The 19,312-nt window shown below is 43.8% G+C and overlaps 1 protein-coding gene, 4 non-coding genes and 1 pseudogene across 7 annotated transcripts in view; 3 read left to right on the top strand and 3 right to left on the bottom strand.

Annotated features, from left to right (window-relative positions):
- The window catches only part of LOC148665690 (scavenger receptor cysteine-rich type 1 protein M130-like), a 267,138-nt pseudogene that overhangs the window by 32,948 nt on the left and 214,878 nt on the right, over positions 1 to 19,312 (bottom strand). The gene's annotated exons all lie outside the window — the stretch shown is intronic.
- trnar-ucu (transfer RNA arginine (anticodon UCU)) lies at positions 3,210 to 3,302 on the top strand. The gene is made up of 2 exons: positions 3,210 to 3,246; positions 3,267 to 3,302. It is a non-coding gene; the product is annotated as a tRNA-Arg (tRNA).
- LOC148665718 (zona pellucida sperm-binding protein 3-like) lies at positions 13,394 to 15,803 on the top strand. Of its 2 annotated transcripts, XM_088632365.1 has the most exons (9): positions 13,394 to 14,009; positions 14,111 to 14,226; positions 14,299 to 14,405; positions 14,485 to 14,659; positions 14,737 to 14,854; positions 15,053 to 15,153; positions 15,234 to 15,307; positions 15,475 to 15,636; positions 15,712 to 15,803. In XM_088632365.1, the coding sequence occupies exons 1-9, from the start codon at positions 13,452 to 13,454 to the stop codon at positions 15,717 to 15,719; spliced, it is 1,419 nt and encodes a 472-aa protein (XP_088488491.1). In that variant the 5' UTR covers positions 13,394 to 13,451; the 3' UTR covers positions 15,720 to 15,803. The 2 variants fall into 2 exon arrangements, with proteins under 2 accessions (XP_088488491.1, XP_088488490.1); XM_088632364.1 differs by having other exon boundaries at positions 15,475 to 15,803.
- On the top strand, positions 17,813 to 17,884 carry trnah-gug (transfer RNA histidin (anticodon GUG)). Its single transcript has one exon. It is a non-coding gene; the product is annotated as a tRNA-His (tRNA).
- Positions 18,459 to 18,531, bottom strand: trnav-aac (transfer RNA valine (anticodon AAC)). Its single transcript has one exon. It is a non-coding gene; the product is annotated as a tRNA-Val (tRNA).
- On the bottom strand, positions 18,641 to 18,713 carry trnaf-gaa (transfer RNA phenylalanine (anticodon GAA)). The gene has a single exon. It is a non-coding gene; the product is annotated as a tRNA-Phe (tRNA).

Below are 19,312 nucleotides of genomic sequence, written 5' to 3'. Positions count from 1 at the left end.
ATCTCTCTCCACGCCTTTGGAAAGAAAAGAGTGGCTCCAGTGCAGGGTAAGGTCAGAACAGCTGGTCTGATTGTCTTAGAAAACAAGAAATTAAAATCAACAGGGAAATTGAACAATACAGAGATCAGAGCAGTATACAATAGGAAGCAAGCAAACAAAATGCTCAGCAAAATCGTAGTTGAGTAAATTGGTGTAAAAAAAATATTTGTAAGCAAAGGAGAGCCCGTGCTGCGTGTGAAACACATCAATAGTTCAGCATTTCTGAAACGTTTAATTGAATTGACAAAGAAATCCTCTCCTTAAACTTCAAAAAAGGATTATCTGTGGAGCCAGCAGGCGTAACACTGCAGTTGCCCATTTCTCACAGGTGTTTGAAGTTGTGGATAACATTTAGTTAAACCTAATAACTGGTTGGGCCACCCTTAGAAGCAACAACTGCAATCAAGCATTTGCGATAACTGGCAATGAGTCTTTTACAATTGTGTGGAGGAAATTTGGCCCACTCATCTTTGCAGAATTGTTGTAATTCAGCCACTATGGAGGGTTTTCGAGCCTTAACCGCTTTTTTAAGGTCATGCCACAACATCTCAATCGGATTCAGGTCAGGACTTTGACTAGGCCACTCCAAAGTCTTCATTTTGTTTTTCTTAAGCCATTCAGAGGTGGACTTGCTGGTGTGTTTTGAACTTGAACTTGAACTTTATTGCCATATGTAACCGGTACTGGTACAATGGAATTCTTACTTACAGAAAGTCTCTCGATTGTAAAACAAGTGTAAAAAACAAGACAAAGTGCAAATAGTGCATCAAGACAATGTACAAACAAACAATAGACAATGTGCAAGTAAACATGTAGACAGTTTGAATGTAAACAATACAGACGTGTAAACAATGACTGGAGATGTGCAATAGATAAGAAATCATAAAGAGGTAGATGGTGATGGTGTAGGTGTGGTCCGAGGGGGATGGCTAAATTTGTTCGCCAGTCTCACTGCTTGTGGATAGAAGCTATTGAAGAATCTAGTGTTAAATGTCCGTATGCTCTTATATCTCTTGCCTGAGGGCAGTGGGGTGAAGAGCTCATGCCCGGGGTGGTGACTGTCCTCTGTGATGGCCAGAATTCTACCACAGCAGCGGTCCTCATAGAGCTGTTTAATCTCGGTGAGACCGCAGCCGATGATCTTCTGGGCCATATTGACCATTCTCTGTAGTGCCTTTCTTTCTCGCGAAGAGGTGTTACCATACCACACAGTGATCCCGTTGGTGAGGATGCTCTCGATGGTGCAGCAATAGAAGTTCACCAACACATGTATAGGCATCCCCCATCACTTGAGGCACCTCAAGAAATAAAGGCGCTGCTGAGCCTTCTTCATGATAGAGTCAGTGTTCACAGTCCAGGTTAGATCTTCAGAGATGTGAATTCCCAAAAACCTAAAGCTGGTGACTGTTTCCACTTCCGTTCCATCAATACTGAGTGGGCTGTGAGTGTATGGCCTGTGTCTCCGAAAGTCCACTATTAGCTCTTTCGTTTTCTTTATGTTCAAGTCCAGGTTATTGCTATGACACCACCTAAGCAGCTGTACAACTTCATCCCTGTAAGTGGACTTGTCATCATCACTGATCAGTCCTATTATAGTGGTGTCATCGGCAAACTTAATGATGCGGTTGTTGCTGTGTCTTGCTGTGCAGTCGTGAGTAAATAGGGAGTACAACCTTGGACTCAGACAGCAGCCTTGTGGGGTTCCAGTGCTCAGGGTGAGTGGTGTTGATGTTTTATTGCCTATCCGCACCACCTGTGGTCTCTCAATAAGAAAGTCCAGCAGCCAGTTGCAGACAGAGTTGCACAGACCTAATCCCCTGAGCTTTGTCACCAGTTGACTGGGTATGATGGAATTGAATGCTGAACCGAAGTCCACAAACAGCATTCTCACATACGAGTTCTTAGTGTCCAGGTGTTCCAAGGTTGTATGCAGAGCCAGGGAGACAGCATCATCCACTGATCTGTTGTTCTGGTAGGCGAACTGCAAGGGGTCCAGGGACTCTGTGATGGAGGAGTTGATGTGTGACAACACCAGCTTCTCCAGGCATTTCATCACCACAGATGTTAATGCTACTGGGCAGTAATCATTCAGGCATGTCACTTTTGTCTTTTTGGGGGTTTGGAACAATAGTGTTTTTTTAAAGCAGGTGGGGACCATGGACTGTGACAGGGAGGAGTTAAAGATGTCCGTAAACACAGTGGTCAGCTGGGCTGCACATGTCCTCAGGACGTGAGGTGGTATCCCATCAGGCCCTGCAGCCTTACGGATTTTCACCCTGCTCAGAGTCTTCTGCACGTCCTGCTCTGAGAGTTTCAGAACAAACTCACCCTGCACACTTGGGGTCTTCTCAGCATTGCCCGTGTTCAGAGCATCAAAGTGGGCATAGAAGTTTGCGCGCTTTGGATCATTGTTCTGCTGCAGAACCCAAGTGCGCTTCAGCTTGAGGTCACGAACAGATGGCCGGACATTCTCCTTCAGGATTTTTTGGTAGACGGCAGAATTCATGGTTCCATTTACCACAGCAAGTCTTCCAGGTCTTGAAGCAGCAAAACAGCCCCAGACCATCACACTACCACCACCATATTTTACTGTTGGTATGATGTTCCTTTTCTGAAATGCTGTGTTACTTTTACGCCAGATGTAATGGGACACACACCTTCCAAAAAGTTCAACTTTTATCTCGTCAGTCCACAGAGTATTTTCCCAAAAGTCTTGGGGGTCATCAAGATGTTTTCTGGCTCATCAGTGGTTTTCGTCTTGGAATTCTGCCATGCAGGCCATTTTTGCCCAGTCTCTTTCTTATGGTGGAGTCATGAACACTGACCTTAACTGAGGCAAGTGAAGCCTGCAGTTCTTTGGATGTTGTTGTGGGGTTTTTTGTGACCTCTTGGATGAGTCTTCGCTGTGCTCTTGGGGTAATTTTGGTCTTTAGAACTGGCTTTATAAACTTTTCCAGACTGATAAATCTCAATCACTTTTTCAGACAGGGCCATGTAGGTTTAATTTTTCCCTTAATAATAAAAACCTTCATTTAAAAACTGCATTTTGTGTTTACTTGTGTTATCTTTGTCTAATATTTCAATTTGTTTGATGATCTAAAACTTTCAGTGTGACAAACATGCAAAAAAATAAGAAATCAGGAAGGGGGCAAACACTTGTTCATACAGCTGGCTCTGTGGTGCAATGGAGAGCGCGTTGGACTTCTAGGCCTTGATAGAATGAAGTCATTCAATGGTTGTGGGTTCGAGTCCTACCAGAGTCATGTATCATTTTTATTGAACCTTTCTAAATCCTCTAGGGATTGGTGTTGATCAAGTCAAATACAGGACTTCTTAAGAGTCCACAGTTGAAAATGAACCAGCAGCCACAAGAAAGAAATTAGCACTGGACTGTGATCACATCACTCCTGTCCTGGAGTCCTTGCACTGGCTTCCTGTCAACTTCAAAATCCTCAAGCTCAGCTATAAGGCTCTCCATAGCTTGGCACCTCAGTACCTGTCTGGGTTATTGCCCTACTCCCCACCTCACAACCTTCGCTCTTCTAATTGTGTTTTCCTATCTGTCCTCCAGTCCATCTGGACTACACTCTATGGGTGACAGGGCCTTCTCCTGTTTTGCCCCAAAGCTCTGGATCTTTATCCCCAAGGATATCAGTCACCTTCTCTAAACTCCTTCAAATCCAGACTCAAAACCCTCTTCTTTAGAAGAGCTTTTAATGCACTATTCTTTACCCCTCTGTTCCTACTGTATTTAATACCACCATCTATTGTCTCCTCTAACTGTGTATTCTCATCCTGCTTATCTTGTGTATTTTTTTAACTTTATTGTTGTCATTCTGTAAAGTGCTTTGAAAAGCCACCTTTAAAAGCGCTATATAATGTAAAGATTATTATTATTAATAATGAACAGTGCATTTAACACTGAGCACATGTGGTCCTTCTTTGCAAAGGATTGCAAAGGTTGGGAATTAGCTTTTCACTCGTGTTGTTGAAGACCGTATCCTGGCTGTGTTGCAGGAAATGTCTGGATGCCATCACCGGATCAAGGAGAGAATCAGGGTTTTGGGAAGTCTTTTTGATGCCTGACACTGTGTGTTTCCTGGTTGTAACGGGTGTCATTCTGGACCTAAACAACAGAGAACACCATTGAAATCGCTGGACTGCCTAGCGGACACTTTGTTGCCTTCTTCTGACCTGTAATTAATGTGATTCTCTGAAAACGTGGCACGTTGTATCTGTGCTATCTTTATGGAGGGTGACCACACTCATAAGGATCATAGATTCGATCACAAGCATCTAAAAACGAGAATGAGAAAATGACATCACGCTATAAGGCTGAATGGCACGAATTCTCCTGTTCCTTCTGCAGCAAATGTGAGTTTTTTTGCTTCTTAACACTGAGATAGTTGGAGATATTTGGCAGCTGTGGGATTCCAACTCAACCCTCAAAGAGACTGGAGCTTTAATCCAGCTCTAAACTAAAAACTGGGTGACTTGTAAGGGCTGGTAGGAGAGGAAAAGAATAAATGCTTCTTTTTTGGTCTTTAGCTACTAAAAGAAAGGAAAAAATATTTGATTATTATTTATTCACCAGTTGTTTTGATCAAATTATTGTAACGAAGTGCCATATTAAGGTATAATATGTACATGAACGTCATGTCTGAGTCGATGATGGCAGCTGAGTATAGCTGGAGGACAGTTCATCATGAGTGGGTAAGCCTGCATAATGAGGGAGAAGAGATCGGCCTCTCTGATGCAGTGTCCAGTGACACTAACCTTCTGTCCTACTGTTCTCTGCTAATGTAGAGGGTGAATGCTTATTTAGGTGAATGTAAGGTTTCATTCTTGTAAAATATTTCCGAGCACTTTTTTTGTTGCTGAAAATTAATCTTGTGCATTTGAATTAATTCCGATATTGTCACCTAATTCTATACATTGTTTCATCAGACTAGAACTTTTATAGGAGCTCAATTGCATTTATGAATTGCATAGTGATAGTATTTCTTTCCGTTTAAATACTTCAGTCAAAAATGTAGAGAAGGTGCTCCTGTTTTCACCATTATAAGAACTGTGATGCACCAGTAATATTTACTCTCACAAAAGTATTGTAATTGTATTGTTCTGTTCTGTAACAATCTTGAGTGACACAAACCTTCTGTTTTACTGCACTACACTTCTCCAGAGGCCAGTTCAGCACACAAGGATCCTCAGTCAAACAAACACTGCAATCGCTTGATAAAAGCCATTCCTCATCCTTTCTCTTAGTATTGGTGCAACTTTTGTATCCAAAGAAGGCGATTTGACAATGAAAGGTGCAATCATCTTAAAGAGAGTCTTCATGAAGGCATGCACAGCTTAAGGCACATGAAGCTGAATCCATGAGCTGATTGACACAAAACAATGTCACTTCACATTATCCGCAAAGCTGTTTTGCTTGTCTGACCACCTCTTCGTACTTTACAGTGAGCGCATATATTTCAGTTTCTTCTTTTGTATTTTCCTTACTATTTTACTGTCCCTTTCCCCCATGTGGAGATGTATCCACTGCCAAAACTGCTGTCTGATTATTTAAATTATCTGTAAAACTGTTACATGACTTCATCTAATTGTAAATTTATAAGACAGTCTGTGAGACATTTGTGAGAGTAACTGAATCCCAGGGCTGGTGTGGAATCACACACAGACAGGTCTTCTGTGTGATCTGAATCCCACTGCCCAGAGCTACAGACTGGTCAAATGGTCACTATTGTAGACACGACCATCGGACCATCGGCTACAAATAATCAATATACTGATCATATTGTCACTACTGGTGTTTATTACATAAATACTATATATAAATAATAAGATAATTCCACACTCATGTGTGTTATAAAACATTTATAAACATTTTGGGAGGCTGACATACAGTAAAGAAAGTAATACTGAAGGGCTGGAAGTCCTGGAAAGCGTTAATAGAACCTTCTTGCTTTCGACCTGGAACAGAGCCCACAACTGCCAGATCAGTGACCCCTGAGCCCAGTTCACAGAGAGGAGAACCAGGGGCTTTTCTATGTCTCTAAGAGGGCTGGGAGGAAGGATAAAAGGGGGAAATGTGACATGAGTCCAGGCTGTTCTGTCTGATATTGTTCATGTAGCAGCACTGATTGTCTGAATATCTTCTGGTTCTGGATTGTGAGGATAGAGAGCAGTACGGAGTTGAGATCCTGTCTGAGTGTGAGTCTGAGCAATGAATCTGACTGAGAAAAGAATAATGATTTTTTATTCTGCCTGAGAATTTTCCTGAGAATTTTTCCTGATAATTTTTCTTCTTTTCCAAGTGGTGTTACATCCCCTTCAGATACTCTACACAGACTGCCAGAGAGAAGAGGAGAGAGAGATGGACAGATAAGAGCACACACAGCAAGAGACACATACGTCTTGATTTACTTTGAAGCAAGTGTTCATTTCTTTTCAGGAACAAGTTGTTTTTGAACTTCAAGAAATTCATACAACTTCTGAAAGATAAAATACAAATCTTGCTTCTCAGGACAGAAGAAATGCTGCAAAAAAATGCCAGTGATTTGTGAAAAGCAACGGGAATGTGTCCCTCTGCAGCTGTTAAACAAAGGGCTGGTGGGTCAAACGCACTCAGGGACGTGCTTCAGATTGTGATGATGTAAACATAATCTCCGCTAAAAATTGAAGGGGTTTCTTCGCAAACCCTCTTGAATGTTGCAGGAAATCTTCGTGTTTTACTCGTGTGCAACTACAACAAGTAAACAATTAAGTACCTAAGTCAATGTCCAATAAACCATCCTCACATGTGGAATTTTTCTTTAACTGGCTGTTGGGAGAATTCATTTATACACCCGGTGTATCCTTAGCAAAAATATTTTAAAATTAGAACACAGATTTGTTGGAGAACTTGACAATCCTTGACAATCATTATTAAATGAGCATTATAGAAATGTGCGTTGATATTTTTAATATGTACCTTAATTGTAATATATATATATATAATTGCTTTGATATGGATGTTCATTTGAAGGAATTGAGGAAACTATGAAGGATCGCAGAACAACCAAAGATACATTTGGGCATCTGCTATTGGTAAAGATTAACGAATACAGTAAGTGTGAAGCTTGCACATACACGAAAGAAAAAGATCAGTTTAAATTCACTTCATTAGACTGACGGTGTGTATAGCAATGGATGGTTCCAATACATCGACCTCTGGGTTATGGGCCCAGCACGCTTCTGCTGCGCCACTCTGCTGACAGCTGTCGTAGTGTGATTCAACACAACTGCTCTATCTTTGCTTTCTAAAAGTGCGCCCGAGATGAAAAGTTTCAACGGCAAACACAGACGTCACTTTGAGCACTTCCCAGTGGGCATTGATTCGTCGAATATACGTATATTTACGGCGAAATTACGTCTATACGTATATATACGTCGCCTAGACGTATAATCAACGTTGAATTGCAACCGTAAAATCGACGACATGAATAAACGCATGTATAACGTCGAAAACACATCTAACACAGTGCCTGAGGCTTTTTACTGTAAATTACGAAGTAAATTATTTTGGCAGTAATTAATTTATTATATTTACTATATTTATTATACACGTGTAAATTAATTACTGCCAAAATAATTTACTTCGTGCACTGTGCAGAGTGCCGTATACTCCTAGTTGCGGCACACACGATACATACAGTAAAAAGCCTCAGGCACTGTGTTAGATGTGTTTTCGACGTTATATATGCGTTTATTCATGTCGTCGATTTTACGGTTGCAATTCGACGTTGATTATACGTCGAGGCGATGTATATATACGTATAGACGTAATTTCGCCGTAAATATACGTATATTCGACGAATCAATGCCCACAGCTTGGCATACAAGGGTTTTGCTGAGGGGGTCTTGCCACCTGCCTGAAAAAAAAACAGTAAAATGTTTGAGTGCCTATAGAGTTTCTATTTTTATTTTCTTGACAAAAGTTGATACCATTTCCTGGACACCCCGTCCCCCATCAGTGCGCGGTGCCCGGGGAAAAATCTGTAGGGGGGCGTCTGAAATTCTGAGGGGGGGTGATATTTCGGTTGAAACGGAGCTGTACGGTGCAGCTACCCAAATGAAATCTCGCAGCTATGCCATTGATTAGTGCTTCATGATAGAAGATAACGACTAGCAATCTGGTATTTGCGATGAAGTTCAGTTTCACAATTTTCGTCACTCTCACGGTTTGTATTGCCTGGAGCGAAAAGTACCATAAGCGTTCATTTTTGCAGCTACATGGACGTTCTGAATCGTTAAGAAAAAAATGTTGTAAAACCAACAGAAAGCACAGACTGCTATAACTAGTCCTAGTTATATAAGGATTTTAAGTATAATGATAAACTACTGCAAGGAATCGGTCCACCTGAGCAAACAGGATCGTAATGTTGACACTCAATAACGACACTGATATGTGCAGTTCCTGGACGGATAGCCCTCCTGCCCATCAAACAGACTGAGTGACTGTTCGTGTCATTTAGTGTTGTCTGACCATTGACAAAGTACAACTATTTTTTTAGGGCGCAAATTAAGTTAGGTAAATCTTTTTGCCCAAAACTGAAGGGGCGACATTCCCCCCTCCCCCCGTGTTGACAGGCCTGTCCCCATCCTATTCCATAATGTCATTATATATAATACCATACAACAGTGACCGATCCTTACTAACTGCATGCGTTAAAATTGCACATCAGCTCATAGCAGGGGGCACATAGCCGCGATGTATTATCAGTGTTAAATTTCAACCATAATATCGACAACATTAATAAACGCATACGTTGAGAAAATATCGAACCCAGCATATTTTCCGGTTATATACCACAATGCATTGCTAGTATTCGTTGGTCACCATTTTGGACACGTTTTTCAAACGTAGAAGTATATCCGCAAATATCTCAGCAATCCTCTTTTGACGAGTAAGTATGAACAATAATAATACTATCTGAATACATACAGATCTTTCTTAATATTATTTTGATTAAAATATACGTGAATAAGCAAAAAAATGGCACATAAAATAGTGTGAATGGGGAAGATGACACAAAATCGTTTTGCCGTTTCTCTTATTCTTATTCTATGTTGTACTTTCAAACTTTGGGTACTCTTTAATTAGGACAGACTTTATTGCTCAACTGCTATGATGCAAGCCAAATTTTATACATTTATTTCAGCTTTGAGCTTAGTAAACCGTTCATTTTTTAGATTATACTAAAGAAGATATTAATCATCATTTATTTGGGAAGTAATATTATATAATTTTCTCCTAGCTGCGGTGCTGAAGTCCCACCCTACATCAACAGAAAAAGAAATAAAGGAGCACCCAATGTGTTACTTGAAGAATGCATATGCAAGGCAGGGGGCCAGGAGATCTGGACTCTGAAAATAATAGGTTTTTGGTTCTAACTGTTAGGACAATTAGACAGGGTTTGCAAATAGTGGACAAAAATCGTCTTAACTTCCATTGTAATATTTTTTTTCTTGGAAATATAAAAGTTGTACATTTTAAAATGTATATTTGAATCAAAATGTGGTTTTGAGTTAGTGTGTTAATGTAATTAGTTTTGTGTTTGTTATTACTATACTGTATATTGCCATGTTACCAGAATTTGTAGCTGAAGTTTAAGACTAGTTGTGTTTTTTATGATTATTGCCCATATGTTGATTGTTGATTGATTGTATACAATGTATAATTTGAAATACGTATGTTTCAGGTGTGAATGTGTATTTTCAGAATAAATTTCTAAACCTAATCATTGGCTTGGTTTACTTGTTTCTACACCTATAAAATCTATCTTTGATGTATAATAGACCTCTACCCATATACGTATAATAGACCTCTAATGTTATCCGTATAATAGACCTCTAACCATATACGTATAATAGACGTCTAAAGTTATCCGTATAATAGACCTCTAACCATATACGTATAATAGACCTCTAAAGTTATACGTATAATAGACCTCTAACCATATACGTATAATAGTCCTCTAAAGTTATCCGTATAATAGACCTCTAAAGTTATCCGGAACTCCAACCATATATGTATAATAGTCCTCTAAATTTATCCGTATAATAGAACTCCAACCATTTATGTATAATGAACGTCTAAACATAGACGTATAATTGACGTATAACTTTAGACGTATATTAGAATTTCATTCTAGACGAATTGTAGACCACATTTAGACGTCTAAGGTATACGTTTAATAGACGTATATTATACGTCTTTTGCCCACTGGGTTGGTCTTTTATAGTACGAATCATCACACGCTGCTCTACATGGGCGTGTCTTCAAGATCGTTGAGAACCAAACCTTCTGCTTTCCGAGGCAACTGATTCTTTCCTTGTTAATTCACAAATCTTCAATGGGAATCAGTGAAACTAAAACCAAACACATGTACACACTCGCGTCCTAGCCTGAAAGAAAAATGATGGAAGCATTTGAGAAATAACAAGAGTAGTCTGAACAGCTCCAGTCTATCAACTGCTCTACAAAGTGATCGCTACTTCCACACCCAGTTTATAACGCTGAAAATGATTCAGGAAGCACAGCAAAGTTCAAAAAGCAATGGTTGAAAAGCGTCTAGATACATAAAATGACAGTTTCTCAAAAGTAAAATCTTAAGCTTTTAAATATTGTCATCCATATATTTTCGTTTTTCTCTTTTTTACATAACACGCTTTCGAGAAATAGACTGTCTTGTAATGAAGGCTGCATTAGAAAATGTGTGTCTAAATTAAAATCGGGTTTATGACTTCTGCGTTTTTCAGCTTTCTTAGCGCTTGGGTCTCGATTCAGATATTGCAATGAAAGCAACAGAGGAGTAAGTTTTCCTTTTCTAAATCAAAGGTGATCTGCTCACAAGGAAGTATAAAAACTTCAGCGTTTACTTTTTGAAGACCGCAAATTGTCGAAACACTATTGCTTCATAAGCTAATAAGTAAGGTTTCTGAGCACGCATTGTATTACTAATGCTGTTATTAATAAAAAAAAGCTTAAATTCACATAATGGAATTTGGACGGCTCAAAGTAGTCTATTTCATGTACAACTTTACTTGCCCGCTGAGTAGAGTTTAAAGCAACGGCAGCAGAAGTAGCAGTAATAGCAACAACGTGGTTAGAGTGTTATAATACACTCTATGAAATTATTGCGGCTTCAGATCGTTTTGTTCTGTTGAAGCTGCCTACAGGCTCTGAATTGCTGACATTGGCTGTGATCTTTTTTCAGGTTTCATGAAATTCTTCACATATTTGAAATATTTAATTCGGGTTCGCCTAATACACGGTGCAAACCGTACCTACAGCAGAATGCTGTGGCACATGAAGCCGTTTTGTTTATCGGTTGTCAGGATTTAGGAGCGTACTACAAATCGAGCAAGCGAAAAGAAAGTTAAACAGGAGTCACTTTTTGGATTGCTAATTCATTGTGCTCTGCTCGTCTAGGTTCAAATCCTATCCTTGTCATGGTTAAGGCCTGAGACGTGTGTGTTTTTTCTAAACGGTGTTTGCATTTGTTTCCTCCTGTAAACTCAGGATTTTTTTTCCTTGGTGGCAACAATACGCTTCTGTAAATGGTAGACTCTGCTTTCAAATTAGCTGCACCAGGCATTCGGATACAGAAAAACACAGGGATTTAAAATTCAGGAATATGAATGGCCAATTGCTTACAGCTAGGGTTTTTACGTTTTCTTATTTAGCGATTTGTGTATCAATCTTTTAACAATTCATTAAAATGCTAACAATATGTAAAATCAAAACAACAGCACCGTTAAATGCTGGGGAGACAGGTAGTTTTTTTTTTCCATCAGATGCCAATCTCTAATGCTGTGTGTGAGAGCTTACGTACCTTTCCTTTTCTCACATTTTCTGACAACTATTCCAAAGGGGCACCCTGTCAGCTCCTAATACTTTTTAAAAGTCTGCCTGCATGTTTGATTATTGTCGTTTTATTTAGAAAAAGTTCAATATTGATCATAACTAAAGAAAATTAGGATCACGAATAAAAAAAGGGCTGAAGATGCGAGTCGCTCTTGAATCAGAGCTGGGCGACACGGGCTTCTGTTCTGATATGATTGTACGAGAAGCAGGAGGAATCTCTTCTCTCCTATGGAGCATGAGCTGAATCAGGAGTGAGACATTTCGTATGCTCGTGCATATGTTAACACATGACCTACATCGTAAAACTAAATTAAAAACTAACATTAAGTTGTCAAAGACATTCATTTATATACAAACAAGAGACAGACATAGTAATGATTCTACATTAACTTGTCCTGCACTGATCAGACTAATTGAAATGTATGAAAGCCCGTTTCCGCCAGGGAGTTACAAAACAACGCGCTATGGTATCGCAGAATTCCGACTAAGTAACTCAGAATTGCGACTTAGTAACTCACAACTCCGACTTTATATCTCACATTTGCAACTTCGAAATAGCCCATATTTCATTGTCTGTCCTTTTGTTATTGTAACGGATTCGGGTTCTAGCTAGCAAGACCTGGGTTTGAGCCAATAGAGTGAGGCACGAAGTAGGGTGGGAGCGGCGAGGGCACAAGCCCTAGAACCCGAATTCGTTACAATAACAAAAGGTCAGACAATGAAATATGGGCTTTTCGAAGTCGCAAATGTGAGAGATAAAGTCAAAATTCTGAGTTTTTAGGTCGCAATTCTATGATTCTAAGTCACAATTCTGAGATACCATAGTGCGTTTTTTTTACTCCCTGGCGGAAACGGGCTTCCATAGGTTCTCGGTGCTGCGAAGCAAAAGCAATCTCTGGAAAATCAGACAAATTATCAGATAATGTCAAAAGCTGATCAGTATTTCTTTACTGGGAAGCAAAGAAATGCTTGTATTACACATTTTAATATGACATGCAATTACACATGAAAAATAGTAAAATTATTTTCATTGCGGTACGTGTTGATAGAACAGCCCCCTCGATAAAAGAAAGTGTGGACGGACGTGTCGCATGTTCCGTACTCTGTCTGACAGCGAGTTTAACACACTTTCCACGGAAATTAGAAACTAATTGAACAATAAATTAATCTGAGCAAATTTTACACGTGTGGGTGATTTAATTCTGTCGAAATTGCGTGGAACTCCTCCGCTGAGGTCAGATACACACGGGAAAATGTTCAGGCGGCTTCACGGAGTCCCGCCTCAGACTGAAATCAGGTTCTAATTAGACGCCGAGAACAATCCGGATCTCTGTATGTAATTGATTGTGTTGATTGTGTGACCAGGTGTGCGGTAACAGGTCCTGCCAGTATAAAAACCTAGTCACCGCGTTCACACTTTATGCTTTCTTGCTTCAACACAGTTTTGTGGTTTACTTATTTTACTCCTGTAGCAATTGAGCGGGACGTTAATTTGGCGATGCGCTCGTTTCTCTTTATGCTGTGCCTGTGCACAGGGGCCGGGCTCCCCGCACTGGTTTCCGCCGGGCCGGCTGGCTGGGACTCTCGGGAATTGGCGCTCCAGGCCGACCTCCCGGCTCCTGAAGACGCAGCCCAGTTGGAGGATTTGAACCTGGCAGATGCGCCCTCCGAAGACCTCTCTGCAAGCGAGAACGACTCGCAGTCCTTGGCTCCCGACTTTCGCCGCCTTCCCGTGTCCAGAGACGCGTACTCGCCCTACTTCGACAAGGAGAAGATGAAGCCCGAAGCCGGCAGCCGCCCCTTACCCGCCTACATCAAGAGCGTCCTGTTTCCTCCCCAGCGAGGGCGGCAGCCGGCTCGCCCGGCCATCGGGGGCACCCGAGGAGTGGCTGTGTGGTGTGACTCCAGCAGGATGTACGTGAGGGTCAGTCGGCTCCTGTTCGGCTTCAGCTGTCGGCCATCGGAGGTGACCTTGGGCAACTGCAGCGTCAGCCGAACCACACGCAGTTACTTCTACTTCATCTACGGGCTTCACGAGTGCGGCACCGAGCGATCGGTAAGCAGGTCTTCATCTACAGGCAGTGTATCGACGTGAGCTGTAGGGCCAGTGTCGGGGTTGCCTTTCCTGGGAATATCCCTTCCTCTGTGACCCTGCAGGTTGTCCAGGGCCGCCTGGTGTACTCCAACACTCTCCGCTATGCCCCGCCCTCCTCCAGTGCACCTGTGCATCGCTTCATTCCCTTCTCTGTGCCGGTCAAGTGCTCCTACAACAGGTAGGCAGGGCTCTGCTGCTGAGAAGCCACTAGGAAAGTGTCCAGATGCCCCTCATCCCCTCTGTTCTGCAGGTTCCACTACTCCTACAAGGTTGGCTATGTCCCCACGTGGGCCAGGAGAAGGACCTTCTTCAAGGACCTGAAGAACAAACACAGCTTTGTGCTGCTCACCACCAACTGTAAGCTCCTTGAGTGAGTGGCTCCTCCTGCCTGCAGGGGGTGCTGTGTGCAGGTGTAATGCTGCCTCTCTCTCTCCAGCCCGCTGGGTCCGGCTCTCTCCTAAGGATGAGTACTTCCTGGGTCAGCCCATGTACTTCCAGGCCACTGCCTACTTTGCCACAGCAGAGCAGAGGCTGTACATCCACTCGTGTTATGTAACGGAGAAACCAGACCAGCACTCCCAGCCCCGTTTCCCTGTGATCGACAACTTGGGGTACGGCCCCTTCTGGGAGGGGAGGTGGGCAGGAGCCCTGAGAGCCTGCAGGGGTTCATCCTTGTCCTTGTCCCCAGGTGCATGGTGGACAGCAAGGCAGATGGCTGCCTGTCCAGGTTTGTCCCCTCCAAGCAGAAGGATGTGCTCCGCTTCACAATTGATGCCTTCCTCTTCCAGAAGAAGCTGTCCAGGAAGGTACTGCTCTCAAAGGCTGCTCAGCCTTCTTGCTCTACTGATCCATGGTCTGCTTTCACATCCATGATCTAGATGTGAACCAGACTGTGGCAGCTGTAGTGCCTAGAGCTGCCAGCTTGCCTTCACTGATGGCAGAAGGTCTTTCTCTGTCCCTCTATTGGCCTTGATCCCTTAATGCTGTGACCTTCCCTCTTGCAGCATGAAGTGACTGAGCTGTACATGCACTGTGTCATGGCTGTGGCTCCTGCTAAAGCAACACCAGGGACCAAGTCCTGCACCTACAACAGGGAGGCTAAGAGGTACTTCTGCAAGGAGCCTGCTGAGGGTGCTCTGGGACATGCCAGGTTTAGGCCTCACCTGTCCTCCTCCTCTCCTCCAGGTGGGAGGAGCTGTATGGTGACCATGAGGTCTGTGCCTGCTGTGAGTCCAGGTGTGCTGGCAGTCGGAATGAAGGTGGGTCTGGTTCTCTATCCCTTGTGGATGCATCTCTGCCCAAGAGACAACCATGCTTGGACAACTGAGGAATGATCCCGTGCTGGACAAAGGGACTGTTTAGATGAGTAGACTGTGGGTCTCTGGGTATAGCGGATCCCTCACTCCTGGGTGCTGCTTGTCCACAGGTACCAGGAGCCTGGTGACCAGTAGTCGGGTGGCTGTGGCACCAGTAGAAGCTCCTCTGGATGTGGGAGCTGACTGGACTGAGGATGAGGAGGGAGACCCTCAGAGCTCCAGTGAGGATGTGGAGGGAGCAGATGACTTTGGAGATGTTGGCCAGTGGACAGGTAGGGTCTGGCAGGAGGAGCTCCTGTAGGGGTGGTGTCCTGCAGTGTAGCTGGATTGTTCTCCTTCCTCCCCAGGTGCGTGAATGAAGGCTCCAGCCTGGCCCTTGTGACTCTCCTGCCTCCACTTGCCTTGTAATGGCAACATTTCAATAAAACTGTGAAAGACCCTTCTGCCTGCCCTTGTTTCTTTATGGTTTATAGGTTTGAATGGGGTGGAGGAATTCAAGGGAAGTATTTGTGGGGGTTCCCCTTTCAAGAATGCTTCCCGTATTGCTGCCAATGAGGACTGAAAATGGCTGGAGTAATAAAGCGTTGTACTTGGGGAAGATAGCCGCACTATTCCTTGGGCAGGTCATTGTGACTTTTTTACTGGGGGAGAGACAGGTGTTCAATATACTGGCAGTCCTCCTGTTTCCTAGAGGGGTAGTGCTTATGGAGTGTGAGTTGCTACTGTAGTGCCCAGTAAGAGTGAGATCTGGTGTCCTATTCTAGGCTGCACAAACTTCCTAAAAGAAACACAAGGAAGGGATTGTCAACAGGGGCTTGGTGTAAAGTAGGCCTTCCCTTCCTTAGCAGAGGAACAATTCTGGTGCCCAAACATCAGTGAATAAAGGTACAGTTAGAATCTTGGAGGTCTTGTCTTATGGGTGTTGGTTTCACAGTATTGGACAGTCACGGGAAGTATTCAGATTGAAACTGGAGATCCCAGTACTTGATCCGGAAGACAAGTGTTCACAACCACCCCTACCAGCAGCACAGACTGTGTAGATTGAGACTGAATGCTTACTACACAAAGCCTCTCCCCTGTTTCAGTGTCCCATGTCATGAATTTCAAGTAAATTCTAGTCTTCCTTTGTGACTACCTATAATTTGCACAAATCCTGCTGGCCCACTAACACTGTTAATTTTTAGCCCTACTGCAATGCCCTATTAAAGCTTCAAGGATTTAGGATAAACTATTTTATATAATGGTTCCAAAGGTGGCTTCGCAAAGTACTTGAAACAATTACAATAAGAATACACAGGATAAAACAATTCCAATAGACAGAGGAGACCATGGATGGTGGTACTAAGGAAAGTAGAAGCAGAGGGGTAAAGAATGGAACCAGTTCAGTAAAGGCTCTTCTACAGAACAAGGTGTTGAGTCTGAATTTGAAGGAGTTTAGGGAAGGTGACTCTGGTATCCTTGGGGTGAGAGTTCCAGAGCATGGGGGCATAACAGGAGAAGGCCTTGTCACTCATACAGTGTAGACGGGCTTGGGGGACAGTTAGGAGACCAGAATAAGAAGAGCGAAGGTTCTGAGGTGGGGAGTAGGGTGATAATAGATCAAACTGCTACTGAGGTGCAACTGAAATGTGACGGCATGTTCTACAATTTATGCAAGAAAGGGTAATGTTAAGCTTTTATGGACCGTTGGTACAACAGCAGTGCTCAAGGATTCATTTCTAATATTGAGGACAATGGGTTATATACCCATCGTTCTTACCAAAGGATCAGAGACCTTTTGCTATATAAAAAGACTCCTTTCCACCACTAATTTATACAGGTTTGGTTCATTTGGGTTTTATCAGTTAAACATTTAAGTGAAGTCATTGTCCTGCTCGCGGCCGAGCCCGACACACGGTACCGTCTGGTTTCTGTTGCTGGGCGCTCACCCTGCGGTCCATATGGGTCCTAATGCCCCAGTATATGGTAGTGCCAATTTCCCTAAGGAAACAAATACTCCACATTAGTCTGAATGCCACATTCTTCATTGGTCCCATTACATCACAGAAAAACAAAATTACTCACTCTTTAATCTCGTCTAATCCAAGACGCACCGAATATCACAGTCTTCTTTTAACACGCGTGCTGTGATTCCTCTATGTAGCAGAAATGACAACCGAGGAGCCGAGAGATTATTTCAGCATTTCGCGTCAGAACGGAAAACACAAACGACTAACTTGGAATGACTTGCTTTTGACGCTTTTCAAAGCGTTCTTTGTGCATGACGACTGCGCCACCAAGCAAACTACATAAATATGAGAAAACACGCAAGAGAGTTGTCACTCAGAGTGTCGAAGGGTCGATGTATACTGGGGCTCAGTTGAAATGCAATGTCAGGACTTTTTCCGAATTATGTCACACGAAGAGAGCACAGCCCTTTCCGCCCTGCCGCGTGTGTATCGGTAACTCGCTGTGATCGTATAGTGGTCAGTACTTTGCGTTGTGGCCGCAACAACCCCGGTTCGAATCCGGGTCACGGCAGAATAGGGGCGTCTGCTTTTACTACTCGCACGAATGAAGGCAAAAAAAAGCCAATCGACGTAAACGAACGGTGCTTTACAGAGGAGTACTGCCTGACTGGATCGTTGATGAACGACAGAGCCCACTCCGACCTCTTCTCGGTTTTCTTCAATGACTTACTAAGGATCTTCTTCACATTCGCCCATGCAGGGGAAGCCAGTTACACCAAAGCAAACGCAGGAAAGTGCATTTCAAGCAGAGACCAGGAGGGACTTGTTTACACCGAGAGTGGGCGGAGAATGGAACAATGCGCCCAGCCCTGTTGCTGGAGCCGATTCTTGATGAGCTCTTGGGCTCACTAAGAGGCCCCCGCTGGATGCTAATCTTTCTGTTGTTCTTGCAGGTCCTGCGCTGCTTTTGAGCCGACAGAGCTCGACCTGGTCTGTCGGCACAGCCCAATTGCAAATGATCGGCTCCGCGTACAGAAGGAACGTGCGTTTGGTACAAGAGTGCACGAAGGCACCGGAAATACATTGGGAACAAATGACCGGTCGCTCAAGACCTCTGTGAAGTACAGGAGCGTGCAAAACGAGGCTGTTTCCGCCCGGTCTCGAACCGGGGACCTTTCGCGTGTTAGGCGAACGTGATAGCCGCTACACTACGGAAACCTGTAGGGACTGCTGCTGGTGTCTCGCTTGCGTTTCGGGCTGAGAAAGGGACGCGTCACTTTAGGCAGGTGGCGCTGGAGAGAGGAACAAAGGGCGCGATGAAACAAAATGCCGAAACCCGGGATCGAACCAGGGACCTTTAGATCTTCAGTCTAACGCTCTCCCAACTGAGCTATTTCGGCAGTGCGCAAAGCCCACAGCCACCTGCTCCAGCCTTCCTGTGTTGTGGCATGAGCGCACCAAGAGTAGCGGGAGAGTGTTGCAGGAACGTCACTCAGAAGGAAAGCCACCCAGCTGCGCCCTCTGAGCTCTGTCCAGCGCATCTTCCTCGCATGAACTCCTGCCTGCGACGGGCAGGAAACAATTAGCAAGAACAGAACGACACGCCATGGGTGTCTCATGACCGCACCTTAGGTTGTGACACGTGCAGGTGTGAGGGGTTGCCGGGCTACTTTGGAGCAGAGCTTGGGCGGAGGGGGGGCGGGAAAGCAGACAAAGAGGTGACACCTCAAGGTCTGCACGATCACAGCTCTCCGCCGCCCCAGGCTTCCGCTCGATAAGCTACTGGACACACCCGCCCCTCCTCACACAGACCGTGGAAAAGCCCCCGAGTGGGAGGGCTCGCTCTTCCTCCCAGGAGCTCTTGGACACGACGCCCAGACAGGGCGCGGGGAGCCGCCGCCTGCAAACACGGCTCCAGGCAGGACTCCACTCCGCAGGAGCCGCAGAGCAGAGGAGATGAGGGCAGCTTAGCTCCTGTGCAGAGACCTGAGCTGTTGTT

The sequence above is a fragment of the Lepisosteus platostomus genome, chromosome 5, assembly GCF_059453375.1.
Source record: "Lepisosteus platostomus isolate fLepPlt1 chromosome 5, fLepPlt1.hap1, whole genome shotgun sequence".
Lineage (NCBI taxonomy): Eukaryota > Metazoa > Chordata > Actinopteri > Semionotiformes > Lepisosteidae > Lepisosteus > Lepisosteus platostomus.
This window is presented reverse-complemented; position numbering and strand designations above follow the sequence as displayed.

Coding starts and splice junctions, on each gene's coding strand:
- LOC148665718 (XM_088632364.1), top strand. CDS start 13,452: ATGCGCTCGTTTCTCTTTATGCTGTGCCTGTGCACAGGGGCCGGGCTC. Junction 14,406..14,484: donor TGTGCTGCTCACCACCAACT/GTAAGCTCCTTG, acceptor CTCTCTCTCCAG/CCCGCTGGGTCCGGCTCTCT. Junction 15,308..15,474: donor TGCTGGCAGTCGGAATGAAG/GTGGGTCTGGTT, acceptor GCTTGTCCACAG/GTACCAGGAGCCTGGTGACC.